Here is a 26,644-nt window from a genome sequence, read left to right on the forward strand (position 1 = left end):
GTATTAGCTTGTAACTTTGGTTGTCTTGATGAATCAAACTGGGGATACAGCATACAGTTGTCTTGTATGGGAGGGAGTTGACCTTGCCTTGAGAGAAGCATTTTTCATACATGCAGGATTCTTGATGTCTGTGGTAATGGAAAAGGTTAATAGGAAAAACAGAAGCAGCACAGAGATAAAGGGAGGTGACAATGTGTAAACAGTAACCTTTCTATTCATGGAGGACCAGATTGTGCCTACTAAATAAGGATGGGGTTTTTTATACACAGATTCTGACTGGTTTTGATGGAATTCAGATCTCAATGAAAACTCTGATCTATTTGCAAAGAAAACTTGATTTTAAACTTCAGCTCTGTTTATAAATTCCTCCAGATGTACAAAGTACAGTGAATCTAGAAATTTTCATATCCATATAGCTTTAAGTCTGAAACTCAATTTGTAATACTTTTATTACAACTCTGATTAATTTTACCCAGACAGCTGGCTAATTGCTTGAAGCAATGGATCTGTAAATATTGTTTATATGACATTCAAAATAAAAAAATGCAAATATCAGAATATTCAGATTCTGTTTGTTAAATTTTGTCATATTTTTATCTTTTCTGTTTCATTTGAGGAAAAGAGAAAACAGTCTTTTCTGGTTAGTTGACTGACTCTATTGAGCCCAGGTTTTATTCAAAATTACACAAACAGCCTATTTTTCTCATAGGGTCCTTTGTCTTCAGTGTCACACTTTTCATATGATCTTTTATATGTTGTGGAGCAGTTTGAGTTCTGCAGGCACGGCCAGCCGCTCCTGATTCAGAGCCTGATCTCTTAAACAGTCTTTGTACTTTCTCCCGGGCCGCACTTCACGCATGGAAGAACCTCTGGGTAAAACCCACCGAGCAGCTACGTCATTGTTTTCTTTTGTGTCTCTCCTTAAAACTTTGCTTTGTTATGATTTCTCCATGACCCTTCAGAGTAACTAGGTAGCTGTTGTACCACTCTCTTATTATGCTAATCATAATTATGGCCCCCTGTACTTCTCAATGCACTGTTTGAACAGCTTGGCATTTTGCCAGGGTTCAGCTGCCATTTTGTACTGCCAGGAGCCTGACATTTTATCATCTCTGTGACTTGGCTGCCGCTACCTTTCCCTACTGCCTTCACCTCACAGGGGATCACCTCAAGGGAAGAACATGCTCTTTTTTGCTGCTGCTCCGAAAGATGAGGGGCTCTTCTGGCTCGTTAGGGCTTCTGTCACAGACCTTTAATGGCATGACTAGTGAAGGTATGCAAGAGCTGGAAGTTGCGCTCTTGCATTTCAGGTCCTTGGCAAACGTCTGTCACGTCAAGGATGTGAGGAGTGTTATGTGAGAAAGACTGAGTAGGATTGCAGCAGGAGGGTTATGAAAACAGGTATCCATCTTGCAGCATTGCCAGGGCAATTCCATGTGGCCCCAGCTGCAGCCCATCCTGGGATTCATTTTGGTGTAACATTCCATGCTGGGGACACTCATAATGCAACTTTCTCCCTGGTTTTTGTCTCGTGACTTCATTCCCTGTTCCTGTGAGTGAAGGTGAGAGAGCTGGGACTGCACGTGGCAGCCTGGGATGTGGAAAGAGGAAGCTTTGACACCTGGGTCTGTGTGTCCTCACCACCTGTGCTGAATAATGATAGCTGGGTGTCTAGAGGCCATGAGGAGTCAATATTATCAACAGTGCTTTTTTTATTCAGGGATTTTGTCAGATGCCTTATGGCTTCTTCCACAACAACTTGATATTACTGAAAGTATTAATTAAAAACTGACCAGCTAACCAATTCAGTATTTTTGCTGACTGACTTTTTGCTTTCCTGTGGAGAAGCAAAAGGTGTGTATTGTAGAAGTCAGGGTCTTCTGAATAATGGAGTGAGTATACCAAGCCTTGGTCACAGCTGCCTTTCTCTCGTCACCACAACCACTGGTTTGTGCTTAATTTTTCTGTTTTCTCAGCTAACGTGCTCCTACTGCAAACTCTACAGAAATACACACAAGATAAAACTTAGCTTTTGCATTTCATTAAGTTTTATTGTAGACATTTTTTGTGTGGATTTCTGCTGTAGGTGTGTACATTCTTTCTTGCATTAGTGTTGGGAACTTTCTAGAGAAGAAGTTTTCAGGGACTTTTTTATATTCCCCATGTTAATTCCCTGTCTCAGGTCAGGTTGAGTAGACTTTTTAAATACTTGGGTTAGCTTACCCTGTCTTGATAGGCGAGTGATCACAGAGTTAAATGAGCTATGTGAATCCAGCTGGTTATATTTTAAAAGAAGTGAGAACAAATCTATTGTGTTAGATTCCTCTCTTGCAAGGACTTTTTCATAATCTTACAGAGTTTTTCTTTCTCTGTAGGCCAGGAAAGACCGAGATACTACTGAGTGGCCCACTTGTAACCTGGTTCTCAAACAATTTCTAAAGTCAACAGTCTATACACTCCGTGATCTCCAGAGTTTTATCAAGAGTAGAATGAGATGTCAGGTCATTAATTTCTTGTGGTCCTGAAGATGTCATGTAATTTTTCCATATCTCCAAAAAGTTACTCTTGAACTAGGTATGCATTTAGAACTAATACCTTCCTCCCAGCTGGTTGTATCTGTGGGTCTGCATGGACTAAGAAAGACTGCTAGAATTAACAAAAGTGTTAATTAATTGCAGAGTTCAAGTTTTGGTTTCGATTTCGAAAAAGATTATTCTTTTCAGTTTGGAATAAAAATAATCGGGGAGAAAACTCGTGAGGCTAGGCTGTGTGTTGAGGCCAGTTACCATTAGTGAAGAAGCTTAGCTTTGGTCAGGGTTTCTGGAACATTTTTTACCTAGTTTTACTTGATTTTGTCGTATGTTTTGTCGTATGATTTGAAAAAAATCACAAATGTGAATTATGGATAGTGAACTCCTGATAAGTTATTTGAGCACTTTTAACCAGTGCCAAGTTTTCTAAAGAAAGCCCAGGAACAATCTCAAGATTTTTGGCCCTTTCTAATTTATTGTGTGGAGAGGAGATTCAAAAACATCGCTCCTTTGTGGCAGGAAGCTCATACCTTTAGTTATGTTATCTAAGAATAGCTATTAAACACTTCTGTGTAATGTAGGACTAACCTCTCTTGAATCAGCTGCTGGAAGAAGTGCAAGAATTCTTGTCACCAGAGAAAGTCAAGGAGAAAGCACAGATTGCTCCGATTACCAACAAGATACCTCCGGAGTGACTTGGCTACTGGATACCTATTACACCTTCAGAGAAGATGCAGGCATAAACTTTGTGATCTTTCTCCCAAACCTCATTTTGCCAGCAGCCTAGCTAGTAATCACATGAGAAAGTTGTTTGGCTTTTTTTTTTTTTTTTTCCCCCAAGTACTTAGGGAGAAATAAAGGTCAGTTTATATGTGCTGACTCAGAGAAGTATAGTTAAAGTGTTTCTAATCCTGTCCTGTAGTGCCGTGGACAAGACTTTGTTCATGGAGCTGTTTCCTGTGTCCAGCTTTCTCAGCAAAAAACGGCTGCTTCTTTGCTGTACGCCGCAGAGTGAATAGAACATGGGAGGTGTATTCTCCCTGTATTACAGTCCCTTTCCTCCCTGTTGTTGCAGAGGCCCTCATCCCAGATGATACTAACACAGGTTTTGCCACCACCTCAAAATGCAAGAAGTAGCCAAAGATTTTTAGTATCACTGCAGGGACTGCTGCTGTTCTTGCTGCTTTCTGATATGTCAGAGATGTGTACATGTGTAGGAGCATTCTACTCCAGTTAGATCCTCGCCAAATTCATCCTTCTGAACACTTGCCATACTGCTGTGATTTGATACCATAATTAGATCTCTTTGGTATTTAATCTTTCTTGTGTTTGAATGAAGGCAGGCATGCCTGGGATTTGCTTTTGCATTTTTTTTTATTATTATTTGAAGGTTTTAGTGTGATTTTTTTTTTTTTTCAGCTGACAACAACAAAGCAGATATTTAGACTGAGACTTGTTCTGTCTTCTAATGTGTCCACAGCCGATTTGAAGTACTCTAGCCTTCTGAGTATTGATTCAGCTATCATCTGTGCCTTAAGAGTTGAATGTAAACTAGAGAGGGATACCAATGGGATGTTGTTTTTAACATTTAAAATTTAACATTTTAAATTTTTAACATTTAACATTTAAAAAAAATAAAAGTGCATTAGTTTTTCTAGGAACATTTTAAGTGTTTCATTCTGAGGGAAATTACATTGTCAGCTTCATTCTGTCACTTTTAAAGTCACAGGTTTTGGTTGATTGCAGTCCGTTTGGAAGAATATTTGACAGATTCTACATAGGAAGTCAGTTCACTGGAAGTATTAATAGGTCAAGACCGCTTCCATGAACTTTGAAAATACAAGGTCAGGACATTTGGTTATCATTATACTTTGGAGGGGATTGTCCTAACACTGGTAATGTGTTTGCAATGAAAACATACTACAACTGCTTTAATGTTTGGATATATCTAAATGCAGGTTGTAAAATGATTTTGTTGATACCTGTGGTATCTTTACAAGGCTAGATAAGGTTGACCTTGAGTGCTGTTGTCATGTCTGTGTGAGAAATCTCAGAAAATAGTCAAGCCATAGCTTCGTCTCTTTTGGGGCTCTTTCTCAAAGGATGTGAGAGGCTCTGCTCTGCATAAGAGGGGTGACCCCATTTGTATAATGCGTTTGGGTTCATTATTGAAGAAGTTGTTGGCTCTGATGCTTGTAGTGTGTTGACAGCCCAATTCCTGGTGAAACAGAAGAGCTGATATCTAATGAGAGTCTGATGTCTAAGTAGCAGCTGTGGAAAACATTTTGGGTTTTGTTGTCATTATTATGGTATAAAAAATACAATATGGTAAATACAGCATTTTTTCTAAATGCATACCTCAATAGGTTGTTCACAGTCTTGCTGCTTTGAAGGTAGAATACGGAGCAAGTAAAGACTATGGTATTTACATATTAAGAGCAGTTTTTTGCTGTGAGTGTGTGATACCAGTGCTTCTCCTGGATGATGCATTGCTGTTCTGCTGCTGTTAATATTCAGATGAAGCCTACTAGGTTCGCTTCTGGTGTCTAAACTAACTTATTCAATGGCTGAAAAGGAACACTTGATTTGAATAGTATTCAATCCCTCTCTCATTAAGGTCTTTGTTTTTCTTCCATTTTCTTCCCTGTCATTTAATCAGATTGATGCAGGAAAATAAGTATTGTCTACCCAGCATTTACAGATTAAACATTATTTAAAGGTCTTTCAACAGCCTTGTAGGTGAAAATGACCGTTTTGTCTTCTAAACTTTCTTGGGGTATTTTGATGAACTAATCTTAATTTACTAAAGATACCTCTTTCTGGTCTCTAATTGCATCCAGCCAACTTCATGCCACTGTGCTGTCACTGAGATTTGTGCTATCTGATTGAGGTGCTTGGTGAGAGACCTGTGAGTCGATAATGGGATTGGGGAGCTTTTCTAGAATAAGCTGTTATTTCCAGTTCTTTTTATGGGGCTGAAAGAGGCTGCCTCAAGCCTTTGGGCTTCTGGAACTTTGGAGTTAATTTAAAAGAATGATGATTTAAACATTGACATATATAGCTACTATTGGAATACAGAATTCATTTAATTTTATGCTCAAGCATTTTTTGCACTGTTTGGTTTTGCCTTTAATTCCTTTAACCTAACCTTTCCAAAATAATCTCTCTCCCTATCTTATTTACCCAGTTTCCAATAATGGCCTCACCCAAGGTTTACCACAATAGTTAATAATTAGCTTTCTGAGATAACTAGTTAAATTCTAGAGCTACACATTATGTCCCATCTTTCTCTCTTTTGATGTACTGTATAACATGACAGGATCTAAACGTCAGCAGGTCTAACATTTGATTCACATTAATATAATTACCTGCAGTGCTTGGACAAACAAAACTGAAACTCTTTCATCCTCAGATCAGAGACTTTTTCCCATCTTTGAAGATAAGACTAGGTTGGCTTTTGAAACTGCCCACTTAAACTGTTTTTGCCTGAGTTTACGTAACAGACTTTTGCAACGGTACATTTTAATGCATTTGGAGTTGCCTCAGTCACACCAAGTGTGCACAGATAATGAGCAGAATTTGAAAAATACAGTCTCCAGCAAGGAGCCGTGTAGTTGATGAGGTGATGGCAGCCTTGCTTGTGTCCCACGGCCTTCTCTAGGAGGAGGTCCCACTTTCTGGCCTTTTGTGACATCCGAACCACATCTCTGATCACTAAGGTGGTTCCAGCTCTGCCTAACACACATGGGAAGAGCTGTGGTCCCGCTGCCTCCTGTCTGCACTGTCATTCATGCTTATCTACTCTGTCTGTAACTCCTGGTTACACCCATGCTGACTTCGCCTCACATTTTCTTGTTTCTGTGTAAAATTTGACAAGGCTGCACTTTATCACTGTTGTTCCTTTTGCTCCTCTAGAAAGCAGTGACAGTAACTGTCATTCATCCTGAATGAGGAAAGCTGCTGTGTTTACAGCTTTCTGTAATAATTTAAAGCTATTGCCTTGGTGGCTTTTGATCATTTGGTGGAAGCCAGTCTATGAATAAAATGCAGTGTACTGCAAAATTTTCTTTTTTTGGAGGGCTGGGGATGGGAGTTGCATTTCGGGCCCTAGCTGTCAAGTGCCCTTCCACTCTGGGCAGTGACCAGCTTAATAAGGCAGACTTTCAAGCAGATGGAACCCATCAAATATCTGTTACAAACTGCTCTAGAAGATGTTTAGAAACTGTAAGTGGTATTAGGGCAGTAGCCACCAACTTTTTTCAGCCTCTTTGTTGTTTTTGGAAAGGTTATTACATCAAGCTTTCACTAAGATGAAGATCTACAGAACTGTGTTTTATGTCAGTTTTTGTTGTGTGATAGTGAAATACAGAAGAGTCCTGAAGAGCAGAAAGCTTGACTTAAAGTTTTTATTTTATGTATTAGCTTTTCAAAACTGAAAGGTATTATAAGAGACCGAGGTTGTGCATCAAGAGGCAACAGTGAGAATATGCAGTACAGAATGCAGCAATTACTGCCATAAGCACTGTAACGAAACCAGTGCTGTTGGTGTATGCAAAAACAGTTGAGGTGGCAAGACGAGGAGTTTTTTCAGGGTGTATTGGTTTTAATTTGGCAGAAGTTATCTAAAGCTATCGATAAGTCATAAAGAAAAATTGTCCTTACCATTTCAGAGTCTCAGTGCTGTTTAATTTGAAGATTCTTTGTAGATTTTGCCATGGAAAGTACTTTTCTCAATATGTTCTAGAGGCAGGGAAAAGATGAACATGCAAGATGCTGGAACACTGTACCTTGGCCCTGTCTACACAGGGGCTTCAAGGAAGGCAAATGATAAAGCTGTTGTGTCTTCCCAAGAGATCACAGTCTTCTCAGCCTCCGCTGAGCTAAGCTTTGTCTCTCTCCTACCTCTCACTAATAGCCATGGAAAGCTGATCAGGTAAACATCTGTGGGGTCCTTTTTCATAGGGTGCCCTCCCTGTGAGACTCTCTGTATGGTTGCTTATTAGTTTAGATCTGCTTTGACTAGGACAATGTGTAAAGTTGATTGAATGATTGTTGACATTAGCTTTAGGCTCTTTCTTACCTACTAAACTTCACAGGTAGGAGATGAGTTACAGAAGCGCCTTTGGTTTTCCTTATTAACGATTCTCTTGTCTTGCAGTTGTTACATACGTGTTTATCCTGTGATAGTTCTTTTCTGTATGTAGTCAGCTTTATCAGTCACTTCCCAGACAAGCTAAGACTTTGAGGAAGCTTTTGGGTTTGGAGGGGAGGGGTTGGTTGGCTGCTTGGTTGAACAACAGTGAGCTGTCATAATCCAGATTTTCATCAGAATGCCATCTGATAACGTCACATAACATGTAGTGGTTAGCTGAAAGTTAAGTAGCTATTTGAAGATCTGTTCATTCCCTGCAAATCTACAGCTGTGGTCTGTCACTGGAGTCTTTAATTACACACATCTGCATAATGGTACTGTAGTTCATTCCCCATGTTCACAGGTTTTACTGCTTGGATTCAGCTTTCCAAATTATTCCTGTTGTATATGTCCATGGTGCAGAGTATGTATTTTCAAATTATGGAAAAGCCAGACTCTTTCCTCGTCTCTTGCCCCGTCACCTTCCAAAAAAGCCTGCTTTATTTTGGGAAATCCTTGACTTTTAGTTGATCAGTCTCTCAAAGGTTTTTACCCTCTTTTCAGAAATTCAAATGCTGTTTCCTCATGGCCTTGCAAGAGATTTTCTGACTCCTCTTTACATTAATACTAGCTTTGTGCTTTAGAGTAGGGGTGTTGCATTCGTGATTTCTGTTTTGGAAAAAAGCCAAATCACGTATTGTATGGCTCTGCACCTCTAAAGGCAATACTGATTCTTGCTTACTTGATCCCCTTGATCCCCCTGAAGATTGCATCTCTTTTGATCAAGAGGATATCTTCTTCATACCTTATACCTTTCTAGATACTTTCTAAAAAAAAAAAAAAATACAGCGCTGGTTTCAACTGTGCATGCATGTCTTGGACAGTGGAGGTGATAATTAAATGGAGAGGTTTGAAATCAGGGTAGTAATCAGGCGGAGAAATTGTCAAGAAGGGACAAAGGAAGTTAATGTTATTTGTGTGAGCATACTACACAGTGAGCGGTTGAGGACTTGCATTCTGTGCTGGTGCCCCCAAAGTACTTTGTCTTTTTTTTTTTTTTTTTTCCCTGATTTTGATCCACAGACAAACAAGAATACGCACTGGCTTTTTTCTGTAGTAATAAATTCAACACTGCCAAGGAATATTTATTCCCAAGTACCCAAACATGATTATCTGTGCTAGGAAATTATCCAAATGATCCTTGGCACGGTTTTTAGCCCATACCATCTAGCCTCTCCCAACAATTTCTTCCACTGGTGAGCCACTACCGTGGCCCAGGGACTGTGCCTGGGAGGCCGCTTGAGCATTCCCTGCTCTGAAACTGGAGGGTGTAGAGGCCAGCTGACTTTCGTGTCAGAGAACTCTTCTGGGCGTGTTTAAATGTTGTATATAGACCGTAGCTGCTAAGAGCTAGAAGAGTTTCTGTCTTTGTGCTAAATGCCACAGTCAGGAACACTCAAGGTGACACCCTTTACTGAAGGAAGTTACGTGTTGATCGTTTGTACCCGGTCAGCTTTAAAATGCTTTGATGTCTGTGTATGGAAATAAACAGTAAAATGACACAATAGCCCTTCCACTTTCAGGGAAGCTGTAGATACAGGATACTTGTGAGGTGTCCTTAGCTGCATAGCCACAGCCGTTGTGAACATCCAGTTTCTTAAAGTGATGTTGTCATGGTGCCTCTCTGATGCTGTATTTGTTCTGCTTTCTTTATGAAAAATCAAAATCCATCAGTTATTTTACAGCATGTTTTTATGGCTGATTTTGCAATGTAATAGTCATTATCATGATTTTAAATCTCTTGGCCCTTCATATGCCTTGGGTTGCTTCTTGATGTGAAGTTGCAAAGGAGTTATGTGAATGTAATGTTTGTAAAATGCTTTGAAGATGAAAAGCTCTACAGTAGGTTTTTATTATTACCAGAGGCAAAGTGAGCAGGAGTGGCTAAATGTTGGACTGTTCATTTCCCAAGAGAGATGGCTTTGTTTTGAAGAGTGCACATTATCAATTAGGTTGGAGACAAAATTACCTTTTTTCAGTCCTGAATATAAATAAATTGGCAAACTTTCTACCTTGAGATTATTTGCATGAGATATTTGTAAAAGAGCAGACCAGATATGGTACTATCTATGGCTCTGTTCTTAGCTTACGTTTAATGGAACATTTATTTAATGTATTTGTCTTCTACTCTACAAAAGTATTTTGAATTCAATCCATTCAAACATCCTTATATATATAGCAGTATTCTTATATCTATATGATATATGGATATTTACTTGAGAAATATATATTTGAGATACATATTGCTTTTCTAGGGACAAAATCAGTTTCAGCATGTAAATAAAAAACTGGTCTTGCATTCAGAAATGGTGACATTTTATTAGAATTTGGTTCACAGACAGTTTGTCACATGTTGAACCTACCACGTATAAAAGGACTGGCTTTTTTTGATAGTGCTTTAAATATTTCTTGATTCATTTTTATTTCCAGCCTGTATCTACATCATAAACTGATAGGTGGTTGTACAAGGACAAAAAAAAAAAACAAAAAACCAAAAGGTGAGCTGTTCAGCAATTCTCAAGCTATTACTGTTTCCTTGTGAGTTAGAGGAGAAGGGAGGGAGCTGCATCGTTCAAATGGAAATTCAACTTCAGCTTGCTAAGCGGGGGGACTGTTTCAGGGACACTGATGTCCTCACGTGGTTCGTTGTCTTCCTTGCCCTTGCGGCGGGTCACCTCTTCCACCCAGCAGCCGTGTTTTGACAGAGCTGTTTTGTGGTGTCAGCACAGGGTGCCTTTGGGGAGCCAGTGCTGCTGCAGCCGGGGGTTTCTGAAGCAGCTATTGTGGGTGGCGGGGCCGCGGCCAGGCGCGAGGCGCTGCATCCCTGCGGCCTTGAGCGGGGCCGCCTCGCTCCGTGCAGCTGCAAAAGCTTTGGGCTCCTGCCTGGCACTTGCAGAAATCGTTGTGGAATTTGCTGATTCTGCCAGACATGAGCTAAACACTTGTTCCCAAGTGGTGTGTCCCACCAGTACAGCTGTTGGTTATGAAAAACATGCAAGGGCTTTCATCCGTAATAATAGAGCTTTGTTGAAGTACCGCAAGCTCAAAATATTCTGAGTAATACTATCAAATAGCACCTCCTCGCTTAGCCTGTGGGGAGCTTTATTCCCCCATGATTCAGTTAAATGATGATGATAAATGAACATTTTATGCTGGTGGTGGGGAGGGAGGCTAAATTTTCCTTCCGTACTGTCAGTAAAGATTAACTGACATTGCTGGGCAGTGCTTTCAAAATATTCTGACCTATTTACACAACAAAACCAATCAGAACAAAATAAACAATTCTGGTCAGCAGCTGAATGCTGTATTGTGGCAGCTATATTTGACAGTGGATTTTCTCATCATTTTTCCAATGTAGACAAAACCTGAACACTACAGAAATCTTTAGCATTACAAGCAGATAATACCCTTACTGAATAGCTTGATTCTCCTGTTGCCTTTTGGGGAAAGGGGACAGTTTGGCTGTAATTCAGTTGGAACAAATGCTTATGAAGGAACTGACAAAAAAGCGTAAGAGTAGATTTATCATTTTGCTATGCAGGGTAATAAATAATTGCATCATTTCCTCCAACAAGCCGCAGTATATACCTGCGAGATGGTGGATCTCTCTCTGAGGTGTAATCTCTGCAAAGAAGCATTAAATAAGGAATTGTGACAGACTGTAAGAATTGTTGGTTTCCTGCTTGGGTTTTATTTTTTTATTTTGTAACAACCAAGGTGGATACTTGCAGTTGCCTCCTCAGTTTTGTGTGGTAACCCCTAAAGAATGAATTGAGAGAAATGCTTCATTCTCGCTATTAGGACAGCCCTTCCATATTTCCTGGGTCACAGATTTTTGGTAGTTTGGAGGATAAAATTGCCTGACACTCAAGATAGGAAATACTTCTTTTTATCTTGCATCGTCAACTCAGATTCTGAGAATTCTAAAATGAAGCCTTTGTAAACTTGTCTTTTTTTCCCAATTCCATTTAGTGATAGCCCCAATGCTGTCCATGAGGTGGAAAAATGGTTACCACGACTGCACTCAGTTGTCATAGGACCTGGCTTAGGTAGAGATGAAGTTCTACTTGAGAACACTAAGGTAATGTGTATATGGATATTTTATTCTGTGTCTTTATGTTGAATTTTATTAACCAACTTCCTACCTTTTACATGATTTCACAAATGTTTTTGATAGGGTAACTAAATAACAAATTTAATAAAATACTGTTGACTGAAAATTACAGGTCTTAGTCATGGTCTTCATTATTAAACTGTAAGCATCACTCTCAATTTCAGGCATCCATACGATTGTTTCAGTTTGCTTTTGTTTTGGTTCTGAAAGTTGCTAATTAAGAAATAGATATTGGCATCTCTAGACAAAGGGCTTTGTGTTTTCTTAGGTGCAAAGCACCTGTACTGTGAGAATGTAAATATGAATTTGAGTTCTTAATTTTCAGAACTGTATTTAACAACTTGTATCAGGAGAGAGATGTCAAAGAACAGGGACTGTGTGCCCTTGCAATAAGAAATAATATTGTTAATTATAAAATGTTGCAGATTTTTACTCTGGATAAAGAGGCAGTCCTGTTTTCTGTCAAGCCTTAGTGGAGATCTGAAAACAGGAGCTTAGATAGTTCTGTATTCTAAATAATATGTACTTACACTGTCTTCCAGATGTTGTCTTGTATTTCTGTCAACACATCTTTGTACATTCAGAGTATATCTTTCAGTCTAATGTCAATCTAATTTTGTACAATTTTAAACTTTTCTTTCCTGAGAAGTATTGCTGAATTAATCAGTGATATTCAATTAATATGTAAGTGGAATTAATATAACTTACAGAAATGTTGGCAGTTACACAGTGAAATTGCAAAACAGGGGAGGCAAGAGGCTGGAGACCACACTATCCAAGTAGTTTAGAGTACCTTGGGAGCTATGGAGGGTGGTTTTGCTAGGCTTTTGTTAGAGAAAGTTGCTATTGGAGCTCTTTGCTTCTTTAATTCTCCTTTTGCTTCCAAAAAATGTTTGGTTGATGATATAGAGGTGCAAAACTAATAAAGAGCATGCATGGATTCAGAAAGAAAAAAAAAAGGAAATGTATTACAGCTGATCAAGAAAAAAAATTATTCTGAATGAAAAAAATCAAGAGATTTTACTATTTTTTGAAAATATTTTTTCAGAATTTTTTTTACAGTAAAAAAATTTGGAAAATTTTTATTTTTTTTCCCTTTTTTTAATATTTATTTTTCTTAAAGGAAAACAACTTTAAACAAAAGAAAATAATAATTAATTTAGAATACTTAGCATATATAAGTTTCTTTTATATCACAGTTCTATCTGGGTTTTATAAATATCTGTCAATGTGCTTATCTGTATTACAGAAGTAACTGAAAGATTCCTTGGTTGTATTTTTTTTTTCCATCATTGCTAAAAATAATTTTGCTTTCTTAGTGAATTACGAGCATACTTTTACTTCAGCCTGTCTGTCCTGTGTGAGCTAGCTTAAAGTTAAAGAAACAAACCCAGCCAATGAAGACAAGGCGTTTGGAAGTTACTTCATGCTAAAATCTCAGGCCACATTCATGTGAGCTGTGGATCTGACCTTATTAATTTCAAACCACATTAAAGCTCAAGTTCTTTGTCTTCGCTGTAATTATGTAAGTGTTCATTAGTTACACAGTGTTGTTTTCTTAACATGTAATTGGGGACAAGTGAGCCCTGATAGCCTGCTTGAGGAAGGCCAGTGCTTCTCTGTGCTGAGAAAAGCCCAAGTCTCCCTCTTGCTTCAATAGCAAATTTTAAGCTTTGTATCACTCTTCACCTTCAAGAAAGCAAGCAAGTGATGATAGTGCTGCTATTTGAAGCTTTCATAGGAGCCTGGCTTGGTATATAAATTTCTGTTTTCCCTTTAAGCTAACCTCAGCATGTTGTCCTATGAATACAGGGCTGAGATGTAGATTAGTGTCTGCTTTCTGGTCAGGGTTTTGTATGAGTGGCAGTGTCAAGGGGAGAGAGCTTCCCTTCTTCTTTCTCCTGCCCCATTAAAGTGCTGAAGCATAGTGGTCTGTCACCTCTCTGATGCTGTTTCTATGTCAGTTCTTGTCAGTATTGTGCCATCACATTGCCATGGAATAATGTGCTTGTCCAAACAGTTGTTCTTCTCTCTTCCGAGCATTGAGAAATTAAGATATTAATGCAGTAACCTGCAGTTTCTGGTATATAGTCCACGGACAGTGTTTTGTTGCCTGAGTACTTGTTAACCAGATGATGCATCTTCTCTCTCCAGACCAAAGAATGATTTGCTTCCTCAGCAGCTTTACTATGTCACCTGCCTCCCTCATAGCTTAATGCCTGTGGTGTGTGCACTGTGACATTTCAGCTTCTTTCAATAGTCTGATGGAAAAGAAGCACCTTGTGATCAGTTTCCTTTAATTTTTTTTTTTTTATTTTTTATTTTTTTCTCTTGAGAACATAGTAATACTCTTTGAATACATATTGACTAGCTTCCTGTGATTGTCTGGTTTTGGCTGTAATTCCATTTACAAGTCCCATTACAAGAAGCCACTCTACAAGTTATATTCCTCTCTCATATGCTACATGTGTGGGTCTGCACCAGAACCCTCACAGGCTGTTTCTCAGTTGCCTCTGTGAGGGCTGATGCTCTGTCAGAGCTTTCTAGCGATGGGTTTGCAGGACCAGGAGCTGCAGCTTCAGAAAAATCTACAGAAAGCATTTGTTGTGTCCTAATAGGTGTGCAGCTGGATCCCATGCAGATGTGCCAATCCTAGTCTTGGCCTGACTAGACCCTCCAACTCCAGAGCAAATAAGCAGTTCAATCTATTTTTTCCTAAAGGAAAAGGAACAACAACACATTGCTTATACACTTCTCAGCTCTGGAGTATGCAGATTGAAGCGTCTCTGCTCCCCATTCTACTTCAAACTTCCGAAACACTGTCAACACCTTTAATGTGGAACTTGGCCACCGGCTTCCCTGTAGGCAACACCGGGCCATCTGTTTTTCCCATTCGGTGTCTGTGATTGATTCTGGCCAGAGACAGCAGTACTGTTACCTTCCTGAGTTCCCCTCAGTTGGTATGCTGCTGGTGGTGGTTTAGACTGTTGAGAAAGAGTTGAGCTGCCACTTGGAAGCAAGGTCAAGGTCCATATGACTGTCCTCTGCCAGTGCTTAGAAGCTGCGTATTTCCAAACCTACTGGCTGTTCTCTTTTTTTCACTCAGGGACAATATTATGTCTCTGTCATATCTGCCTGCCACAGCATTTTTCATTCAGCCATTCCAGGGATATTTGCACTTCTGGTCTTACTCTGATCTGTTTTGTCTTGTAGCCTGAGGCTTGGAACTAAGGAAATTCCCACCTCTACCACCAAGAGCTGCTCCTCAGGTTTGGTGAGAGAACCAAGTTCCTTTCCTGCAGGGTGATGAGTGCAGCTCCCGAGAGGACTTTGGAAGGAATATTATATTCCTTGCGTAGCCCTCTGGGAGAGGAGACAGTGTTACCTAATGCTCAAGGATGTTCTGCATTGTGCTGCCGCCTAGCAGTTCAGCAGTTCCAAGATTAGTTATGTCCTGTATCAGTTTCCAGCCCCATGTCATCTCCTTTCCCCTATTTCTTCTGGCATGAATGTGATGTTCCTGTCAAAATTTTCTGCTTCTGAGTTTGGTGCCTTGCTGACTTTGAGTTCAAATGGACTGATACAGAATTGGTGGTGGAACAGTAGTTACTGTCAGGATTGGGTAGAGGAAAGCATTCATCCTTATGAAGAGCCCTAACCTTAACTGAGGTAAGACTTGGCCATTGAAATCATCTTTGCTTGTCACTGAGTTCCTTGCCTCTCTCCCTGAAGTGGTAGCACTGAATCCTGGACTCCGCCACTCCAGTCTTGCTGTGTTTTGCTTCTCAGCATCAAAGTTAGATTGCCGTTTTCTGCAGAGCATACTTGTCTCTCTCCTGTAAGAGAGGTAATGATTAATAGCAAGAATGTCTCTGTGTAACTCAGATTACATGGTAAAATCAACTGGGTTCTCTAAACACATACTTGTTCCTCTTGCTCAATTCTCAATCTTTCTTTTACCTCCAATAAAATGTCCTGAATACCAGCCTGGGTTCTTCTTTTGACTGAGGCCCTGCCTTGCTGCCATTTCTACCTGTTGCTGTTGCTGTTTCTCTTCCCCCACTACCCTCACCCTGCAACGCTACCCTCAGCCAGTCATTTGCCTTCAAAGATCTCTGCTATCTGTTGGGATATAAATTTCAGAAGTCTCATGTTCCACCCCATGTGACATCATCTTAAGGTTGTGAGGAAATGTCTTGGTTGTGGTTAACATCTAGCAAAGGGTGGGAGAGGTTTGGGCCAATGTCATGGATCACCTCCAGTGAGTGTGCCTAGAGACACCCCATTTGAAATTTTCTTTTTCAGATGGATTCTCAATTCCCCTTCAACTTGAGGTATCAGCCTTTCTGTGTTTGTTTTTTGGTTTGTTGGATTAATTTCCCACTTTCAAGCCTTATGTCTTCAGGATTTAGGCAACGCTTCACAGCCTTAATAAATTGTGAGAACAGGACCAGGTGCTTTGGTACACTATCTGCACTAGTTTTTGCAAGATCAAGGTGACTTCAGAATACAGAGCCACCTTTTGTTGTCGTAGCAGCCTGTTAAAGCTAAATCTGCTGCTGTGAGCCTTGAGAAAAGTTTTCCTCTTGATATTTGAGCAGCCCCCTGGGTTCTGTTTGTACCAAGTGTAAGACTCCTGAGAAGCATCCCCAGGCTAATGCTGCAGTTGATAGATTTGTAGTAATGTCTGTGGTAACAACCACCATGTATGAATATGAACAACAGGATGTGTTACTCTTTGGACTCACTGCTCATGTCGAGTCAAGTTAGCGGAAAAATTATTTACCAGGAACTTAATTTTTCACTGTGTGTCGTGTGCATTTTCTTCCTGCCCTGTTTATACTCTCCGGAGGTTCTTGCTGCAGGGATTTTACAGTTCATAGGGAACTGAAGTAGCGGTGAGGACACTTTCTGTTCTGAGCCCTCAGCTGGGAGGAGGTGAGGTAGATGGGATCTTGTGCCTGTGATACTGCAGAGGCAAAAGCCAGAGGGCATGTATGTGCACCCACTGTGAGAATGTGAGTGTAAACTTTATTTCTCTCAGCCTTCACCAAACCCCCAGTATTGATGCATACACTGCAGCTAGTAGCCAGTGAAAAACTACTCGGTTACTAGCCAAGCTTCATGGCTTTCAAACAGCCCAGTGAGAGTCAGAATTTGTGAATGTCTTCACCTAAGATGAGGCAGTAGCTGGGGCAGGATGCAGTTCTTTCTCTGTGAAGGTGGTACTGGTGCTGATAGAGCTTGGGAACGCCAGCTTGAGGCAGAGAGGCATCCTCTTGGTTGAGCTAAGAACTATTGCTGCTTGTGCTAAGAACTATTAGTATTCCGCGGCCTCCTCGTAAATGTCTTGATTAGAAAAAACAGTGTTTGAAAATATGCTAACAGGACCTTAAATACAGGTTTATGCAGCCTGCAAGCAGAATCTATTTTCTAATATATGTAATGGATCTTGATGAAAGTCATTCACAGTGAAGTAGGATGTTTATTTGCTTTCTGTGTGTAGGCTTATATTGTTGCTTAACTTGATTGTGATACTTGAAAGCATTTGTAAGCAAAACTCTGGAATTTGATACCTTTTCAACTCTTTCTGAGCATCATTCAGCTAGAAACCCTAAGAAGAAATCGGCAGTGATAAATTCCAGAGTTCATTTTAAGTCTACGTTTATTTGTTTTATTTTAAGACAAAATGCCAACAGCTGTCTTTGAATATCTTAAACCATAATCAACCATAAATTGGAAACCTTACAGAGTTTGCTTTGTGAATGCAGACTTTCAGTGGATGAGACAGTGTGAGAGAACTTAGTGCCTTTATTTATTCTGATTTAGTTTTTTTTTTCACTTTGTATTGGAGCAAACAGGATTATTAAACTGAATTTGGATGTGTTTAGGGATGAAAGTACATAAATGCAGCTTTTCATGTGGTGTCTGGTAGATCATGAATTTGAGGGGGGGATAGCTAAAAAGGAGCGCTCTGTTTTTTTGCATAACTAAATATGTCAGAGGCTTTTGCTTTTTTTTCTTGTGTTCCTTATGTTCAGGTACCACTTTTGATTTTGTCACTTTAAGAATTTAGCATATGATTGAGGCAGATATTAAGAAACTGTTAGCTGCAGTTTTCCTCCAAGTTTAACAGCAAGTGAAGTGATCTACTTTGAATTCAAAGAGGGAATCTACAAGTGGATCACTCATCTTTTTTTTTTTTTGATTAGCTGCCATCTACAGCATCTTCAGCTTTGTTGGTTGTAAAAACAGTTTTTAACATTTCTGAAAGCACTAAATGGGCTTGATGATGTGGTGGGGTACTCTTTAGAGTCCTTATTACACCCTGCCTGGCTTAAATGAAGTATTTTCCTGTGCACCTGAAAATCTGTTTTGGAAAACAGGGCCTAGCATGTGGTACTACAGTTGAAAGACAAAAGACACAGTTTAATTGCATGGAACATAAACCATGAGATTAAAAAGCTGTTTGTTTCAAAGAAGGATATACGTCTCTTATGTGACTCTTCATTCAAGTAGTATGTCTGGTGGTCATTTCTTATGTGAGGTTTGAGAGCTTAGTGGAGTGATTAAAGAGCTAATGATAGTTATGCATACAGGGATATATAAAGCAAAACTCAGTCAATTAGACTAGTTAAAGGTGATTAATATAAATCTTGTCCACAAAGAGACATTTTGATTAACATTGCTGAGTTTTGAAAGGAGGAACAGTTCTCGGATCAGTTTGTGGGAAATAATTAAAGCAAATTTCAGTGTTAACTACATTTCTACCAGTGAGTAAATAAAAAACCCCAAACCTGTTACTGGACATATGGGTCTAAGGTGAAGAATCTCAAACAGTAGAACTCCATTTTTAACGTTTTTCAAAACCTCCTGTATCAAATAGAATATATTTACAGAAACTTCTCCCCCCTGCTAACCCTGACTGTAGCCTTGATCACAGCCTGTGCTTTTGGAGTATTTGCCTACCTCTAGCTGTGCAGGATTACAAACTTCTGCTTGCCAAGCCTATTTTCCAAGCATCTCTGCCACAGAGCTGCATCCTGACCTCTATTGCAGCTGAGTCTCTGCTAACTCTGCATTTATCCAGACTTGAAGCAACGAATACAGAAATGCTTCCTAGGGCTTTCAGTGACTATTTGTAGGAATTGATTCGCAGTGTGTTGGGGTGGAACTTATTTGTTCCTCCAGGGCACCTTGGGGAGGGAGGTGTGTGCAGAAATGCTTCCAGTTGCAGCATTTACAGGGAAATTTTGGCTGTTTCTTCCCTTTTATCTCTGTTCCAGACAAAACAATGGATTTGGGATTGTTGGATGAGAGCAGCATCCATATGGAAAATAAAAGCAATTATAGGTGGCCTTTCAACAGCAGTTGCTGATCCTAGCTTTCAGTAGAGGGTTCTTTGTAAAAGGGGCTGCTACTCCTTTTTGATTATTTAAGGTTGTATGAGATGTAACCAGTGCCAGGTTATGTACATTTGCATGTCTCTACCAAACCTGAGTATGTAATTACATACTTGGCATTTGCAGGTTGCAGCAGAGTGTGCTTTCGGTGAGCTGAAGGCAAGTTCATATTGCTTCCTAAATGTTCGATGTCATCGTGGTCAATGCTATTCATTATGGCGTGCTGTAGCTTGAACTTCTTTTTGAGCACATGGATAAGGAATTTTGCCAAAAGTAGGCCAAGACATGACTCTTGAAAGGACCTAGGAAAGACAGTATTCATTGCTGGTGTCAGTGAAGGAGACTGCTTGCAGTGTTTTTCTTTTCCAAGGTAGAAGGATGACAATGTGATACATCCTTAGTGAAAATTAATTACTGTTGTGGGATAGATGTTGCTTTATATATGCTGCTATTGTGGCTTTCTCTTTATTTCACTAAAATTCAATCTTTTATTAAAACCACTGGCTCTAATTTCCCGATTCTTCCCTTTGCAAACACTGAATGCCAAAGTTACTGTGTAGCTAAACCAGTTCATCAGGAAAAACAGAAGCAGTGATACAACTACTAATATATTGAAAGACATTGCGGGCATTCTGCTGCCAGTCCACATCTACATAAAAACCCTGAAAAGTATATGTAAGTCAGCTGTGGGCAAAACTGTACATAACTGTCTTTTCTGAGGGGCCGTGGAGAAACAGCTTGTATGCTGTTGTACACAGGCAGAGTAAATAGGATATGCATGTTTTGGCTGGAGAAGTCCAGACTGACTGCAGAGTTTTGCAAGAGGCTGTGGGTGCTCACTATGGGTGCTCATCCATGTGCTCCCGGTGCCTCAGGGTGGCTGCTCTATTAAGACTTCCATGGCTGATTAGGTAGCCTTCGATTGTGCTTAGGAGCTCCACAGCAATTTATTCTTGCCTCACGTGTTCCCCCCATTCAGCTCCTAGCTGTTCTTTGCAGCCAGTGTCTTGCCCTAGCTCATCTCAGCCTGTTCCCTTTTTTCATAATAATTGTGGAAGGGTGCCAGAGTCCTGGATGTCCCGTGTTAGTGCAGTGCAGGTGAATCTTGTGTTTCATAGCACAGCTGCAGGCTATAAAATGCATAAATTGTATTATGTTTTTTCTGTTACTGTGCCCTTTTTCATCAGTAGCCTGACTGTTTGTTCCTTCAAGCTTCTTCTTCCTGCGGTCCTTTCCAGCCTGAATGATTCTGATTTCATGTGTGTGTGTGTGTGTGTTGATCTGGTTTCAGTGAGTGTGTTGGGGCTTTTGTGTTTTGGTTGGTTTGTTTATTTTCAAAAAAAGATTGTAATTTGTTTATGGGAATCTATTTTAAAATTCCCATGTGAAAGTTGGGGCGGAGAACACAGATTTCTACTAAAATGAATGCACTGCATTTCAAGGAGTAGCTTCTGTGATATAAAAGAATTAATTAGAACACATAAATTCTTTGCTCTTGCGTTGTAAATTTTCCTAATTACAGTAAAAGTAAATTACCAGACACAACTTCTTTTTCAGTTCTTATTGAGTAGGTTGCTTGCATACAAGTCCTGGATACTCAGTCAGAGAACAAAGATTTTTCAGGAAATTATGTATGTCAAGAGTAGAGTGGGAGTAGATTCAGATTAATTTTACCCCCTCTGGCTCTTCTCTCCTCAACCACCACCACCAAAAAATGCAATCACTGGAATATTATTTTGAGCATTCCTAAATGTGAAGTATTTGGTGTTGCTAACAAATGGTAAGTGTGTGGGAGGTTGTCCCATGCACCACCTTCATGGAACGTGTGAATTCCAGGTTATCTCCTCTTTGGCTGATTAGGGTAGAAACTTAAACTTCAGTCATCAATTCTTAGGAGAGGAACCTTGTTACAGATCTGTTCTAACATGAGTCCTACAGTCTTATAATACCATTCATCATCACTGATCTTAATGACATTGGGCTGGAACTTGTATCCCTTTTCTCAACTAAATGTTGTGGGCTGTAGAATCATGGTTTCAGAGAGCCACCAAGTACTTAACCAACTGATACAAAGCAGAGTATTTCTAGCAAGAGACTGCTCAAGACCTTATTATTAGTACTCTCTACATAGAATGATACGGGTTTGACAGGGCCTTGAAGATCATCTACTCCCACCCCCCCTGCCCCGGGCAGGGCCCCTTCCCCCAGCCCAGGGTGCTCCCAGCCCCGTCCAACCTGGCCTGGAACCCTTCCAGGGAGGGGGCAGCCACAGCTGCTCTGGGCACCCTGGGCCAGTGTCTCACCACCCTCACAGGGAAGAAGTTCTTCCTTAGATCTAAATCTGCCCTCTTTCAGTTTAAAACCGCTACTTCTCATCTTATCACTGCACTCCCTGATAAAGAGTCCCTCCCCACCTTTCCTGTCCCCCCTTTAAGCACTGGCAGGCTGTTATAAGGTCTCCCCGGAGCCTTCTCTTCTCCAGGCTGAGCAAGCCCAACTCTCCCAGCCTGGCCTCATAGGGGAGGTGCTCCAGCCCCCTGATCATCTTTCTGACCCTCCTCTAGACCTGCTTGAGCAGGTCTATGTCCTTTTTGTACTGGGGGCTCCAGAGCTGGACAGAGTACTCCAGGTGGGGTCTCATGAAAGCGGAGTAGAGGGGGACAATCCCCTCCCTCAACCTGCTGGCCATCTTTCTCTTGATACCGCCCAGGATACGGTTGGCTTTCTGGACTGCGAGCACACATTGCTGGCTCATAGTCAGTTTTTCATCCACTAATAACCCCAAGACCTTCTCCTCAGGGCTGCTCTCAATCCACTGAGCACCCAGCCTGTATTTGTGCTTGGGATTGCCTCAGCCCATGTCCAGGACCTTGAGCTTGGCCTTGTTGAATTTAATGAGGTTTGCACGGGCCCACCTCTCAAGCCTGTCCATGTCCCTCTGGATGCCATCCCTTCCCTCCAGCGTGTTGACCACACCACACAGTTTTGTGTCATCGACAAACTTGCTGAGGGTGCACTCCGTCCTACTGTCCATGTCTCCAACAAAGATGCTGAACAGCCGCCGGTCCCAATACCAACCCCTGAGGAACTCCACTTATCACCCCCCTCCACTTGGACGTCGAGCTGTTGACCTCAGTTCTTTGAGTCCCACCATCCAGCTAAATCCTTATCCATTGGGTGGTCCATCTGTCAAATCCATGTCTCCAATTTAGAGACAAGGATGTCGTGTGGACAGTGTCAAAAGCTTTGCACAAGTCCAGGTAGATTATGTCAGTTGCTCTTCCCTTATTCACCAGTGCTGTAATCCTGTCAAAGGCCACCAAATTTGTTAGGCCTGATTTGCCCTTAGTGAAGCCATGTTGCCTGTCACCAATCACCTCCTTATTTTCCAGGAGGATCCACTCCATGATCTTGGCAGGCACAGAGGTGAGACTGGCCTGTAGTTCCCCGGGTCTTCTTTATTTCCCTTTTTAAAAATGGGGGTTATGTTTCCCCTTTTCCAGTTAGCAGGAACTTCACTGGACTGCCATGATGGGTAGTGGCTTAGTCACTTCATATGCAAGTTCCCTCAGGACCCCTGGAGATGCATCTCATCAGGTCCCATGGACTTGTGCACCCTCAGGTTCCTTAGATATTCTTGAACCCGATCTTCTCCTACAGTGGGCAGTTCTTCCTTCTGTACATGAAAGGTAGGTGACTGAAATTTGGGCCTGGCTGTGAATATTGTAGAGGAAGGATCTGAATTTCTGTCCTTGATATCTTAGCTAACTAGTGTGGCTGCAGGTCATGAGATTGAATGACAGCAGCGTGTCACTCTCTCCTCTTCCTCACTGTCCTCTCTGGTTTATGATTAGTGCCAAGGTTGCCCTGTGAGTCCAGTCCTTCATTTCTGGATATCCTCGACTGCTTAGGAAGCAAGTGAAGGAAGTGCTCCTGCCTTGGTCTGCACCAAACTGAACCACAACTGTTGTAGTATAATATGTTCTGTGCAGAGAAAGATAGTTGTGGTGGGTTGACCCTGGCTGAGTGCCAAGTGCCCACCAAGTCATCTATCACTCCCCCTCCTCAACTGGACAGGGGGGAGAAAATGTAACAAAAGACTCATGGGTCGAGATAAGGACAGGGAGAGATCACTCACCAATTACTGCCATGGGCAAAACAGACTCGACTTGGGGAAATTAGTTTAATTTATTACCAATCAAATCAGAGTAGGATAAGGAGAAATCAAGCCAAAACTTAAAAACACCTTCCCCCCACCTGTCCCTTCTTCCCAGACTTTATTTCACTTGCAATTTTCTCTACCTTCTCCCCCTGAGTGGTGCAGGGGGACAGGGAGTGAGGGTTGGGGTCAGTTCATTACATGTTGTCTCTGCTGCTCCTTCCTCCTCAGGGGGAAGAGGACTCACACTCCTCCCATGCCCCAGTGTGGAGTCCCTTCCATGGGAGACAGTCCTCCATGGACTTCTCCAACATGAATCCTTCCCATGGGGCCACAACCTCCTTCAGGCCTCCACCTGCTCCAGTGTGGGGTCCTCCACGGGCTGCAGGTGGGGATCTGCTCCACCATTAACCCCCACGGGCTGCAGGGGCACAGCCTGCCTCACCATGGTCTTCATCACGGGCTGCAGGGGAGTCTCTGCTCCAGCTCCTGGAGCACCTCCTCCCCCTCCTGCTTCACTGACCCTGGTGTCTGCAGGGCTGTTGCTCTCACATTTTCTCACCTTTCTCTCCATCTGCTGTTGCTGTTGCACATGTTTGGGGTTTTTTTCCCCTTCTTAAATACGTTACCACAGAGGTGCTGTCACCATCGCTGCTGGGCTCGGCCTTGGCTGGGGTGGGTCCGTCTTGGAGCCGGCTGGCGCTGGCTCTGTCGGACATGGGGGGAAGCTTCCAGCAGCTTCTCACAGAACCCACCCATGTAGCCCCTCTGCTACCAAAACCTGGCCATGCAAACCCAGTACAATAGCTTACCAGGATATCTTGAAGCTAGAATCTCCAAAATCTTAATATTCTAAATGCTGTTTGAAGGGGAGGGGTGATGTCTGGGGTTTATCATTGATACCTGTATGTGTTGCTGTTCACTTGTGTGATTGGTGTTTGAATTTCAGGTCTTGTCTTAGTAACATTTCTTAGTATTTTTAATTGGCAGTGTTCTCTTCTAAATCCTTTCCTGTATAAATAATTGTTACATGGGATAAAGCTGAACAGATGGTTCCTGCTCATACATAAAGTCCTATCAGGAACTGTTAAATAGTTTTTGGTGTGAAAGTAGAGTTATTCTGAACTGTATTAATTGTTCAATTAACAGTGAAGGGTCTTTTGTATGCTACAAGGATTAACGAGGAAAGTCCACACCAAATACTGAGATACAGATTCAGCTGAAAATTTATTTTTACTTACAGGAACAAAATTTTCTGCATAGAGGATGTTGCCATTATTGCTGTAAACACCTCTTATGCAAGTGTAGTTTCGGTTTTGGTTTGGTTTGTTTTTTTTTTTTTTTTTAATATACACTGTCTGCAGTAATAGAATGTTTAAAAGCGGGCTTCATCTCACTAATTCTTGGTGACTAAAAATAAAGCAGTAAAGTGTCTCTGCTCCCCCTGTGATAGCTCAGGAGAGACAGGTGTGTCTGCTGGTGATTCATCCCACCCTAATTGTGGTGTCTAAGCTGGTATGGGATGAATTGCTCTCCAGTGGTGAGCCATTTGACCTGTAAATGGCAATAGGTGAGATGGGTTCTGTTGACGATCAATAGGAATTAGAGGTTCTCCAATGAACTTTGTGTCCTTCAAGCGGGTGGTTGTCTCACAGGGGTTCTCTTACCTCTGTTACTGCTTTATTATGGTTGCCAGATTACCCCCTCCCTCCCCAGAACTTCCTCTCTGAGGTTCCTTGTCTGTCTCCAAGCAGTTTCTATCTGGGTTTAAGGAGGGGAAAAAGAAAGGAAAGTAATTAGGGTAGTTTTTGTTTGTGGTTTTGTTTTGGGTTTTTTAATCAAAAATGAGATTTCTAAATAAGACGAAGGACTTTGTATCCCCTGATTATTTGTTTTATATGGGCAGAAAGAAAAAGCAAGTATTACTCAATATTTTAGAATAGAAACTGATATCTGAGAGACTCGGTACACAATAAAAGTTGCTTGGCCAGTAGGTTTTACTTAGCAGGATGAAATTTCTCTTCAGAGCAGAGGTCAGATCTCTCAGGATTGTGGAGGATGTGCTGGAGAGTTAGGAACTCAGAACTTTATTAGGAAGAAATGCCTTATTTCTCTGGAGTGTACCAGTGACCCAGCCTTCCCGAAGCTATTTACCTGTATGTATACTTTCATTCTTTTTTTTTTTTTCCTCCTTATTCTTACATTCTTTTGGTGGACAATGGATCTTCAGGATTCTTTATTTAGCCTGTTGTTAGATATGTATATAGACAAAAAGAGAAATTCTAACCAGTAGTCAAGATGACAGTTATGAGGAAACATGAAAAGGGACCAATCAACAGCCAAACCTTAACTGTTTTGGGAACAGAACTTTGGCAGAATTAGTTCCCTGGGTTGCTCATAATGCATTTAAAAAAATCATTTGGAAGGATAAGGACTTCTGAGATCTGGTGTCTTCCTGCAGATTTCCTTATGGCATCATGGAATGGTTTGGGTTAGAAGGGACTCTAAAGACCACCTAGTCCCACCCCCCCTGCCCCGGGCAGGGCCCCCTTCCCCCAGCCCAGGGGGCTCCCAGCCCCGTCCAACCTGGCCTGGAACCCTTCCAGGGAGGGGGCAGCCACAGCTGCTCTGGGCACCCTGGGCCAGCGCCTCACCCCCCGCACAGGGAAGAATTTTTTCCTTAGCTCTAAGGTATATCTCCCCTCTTTCAGTTTAAAACCGTTACCCCTCATCCTATCCCTACACTCCCTGACAAAGAGTCCCTCCCCACCTTTCCTGTAGCCCCCTTTAAGCACTGGGAGGCCGCTCTAAGGTCTCCCCGAAGCCTTCTCTTCTCCAGGCTGAACAGCCCCAACTCTCTCAGCCTGGCCTTATCAGGGGAGGTGCTCCAGCCCCCCATGATCAACTTCATGGCCACCTCTCGAACTGGAATCTGTTTGGGGAAATCTTTTATGGCTTTAAAAAATGAAGTGGCGTGAAAGACTGATGTACTGAATTTGACATACTAGAATAAACTGGTGATTCATATTAGTGGGAAGTGGAACAGTAATCATTTTAAGTGTACTGAAGGAGTTTAGTGAAGTTGCTAATGTACAAAAATATTCTAATTAAAACCAGTTAGAAAACAAGGTTGCAGTAAATGGTATTTGTATCTTCAAAAATGGGGAGAGGATGATCTGAATGCTTTCTTACATAATATCTTGCTAACCTCTGGTGCTCAGTGCCATATTATCTAATCAAAAGAGC

The 26,644-nt window shown here is 41.3% G+C and overlaps 1 protein-coding gene across 10 annotated transcripts in view; it reads left to right on the top strand.

Annotated features, from left to right (window-relative positions):
- The window catches only part of NAXD (NAD(P)HX dehydratase), a 54,253-nt gene that overhangs the window by 12,104 nt on the left and 15,505 nt on the right, over positions 1–26,644 (top strand). For all 10 annotated transcript variants that reach the window (XR_006166792.1, XM_032997088.2, XM_042806101.1 and 7 more), the window contains one exon: positions 11,695–11,803. Coding sequence is in view for 9 of the 10 variants with exons in the window: in XM_032997088.2 (XP_032852979.1) it covers positions 11,695–11,803 (109 nt within the window). In the remaining variant the exon portion in view is untranslated. The remainder of the gene's footprint in view (positions 1–11,694; positions 11,804–26,644) is intronic.

This window comes from Tyto alba, unplaced genomic scaffold, assembly GCF_018691265.1.
Source record: "Tyto alba isolate M040663 unplaced genomic scaffold, T.alba_DEE_v4.0 Super-Scaffold_45, whole genome shotgun sequence".
NCBI lineage: Eukaryota > Metazoa > Chordata > Aves > Strigiformes > Tytonidae > Tyto > Tyto alba.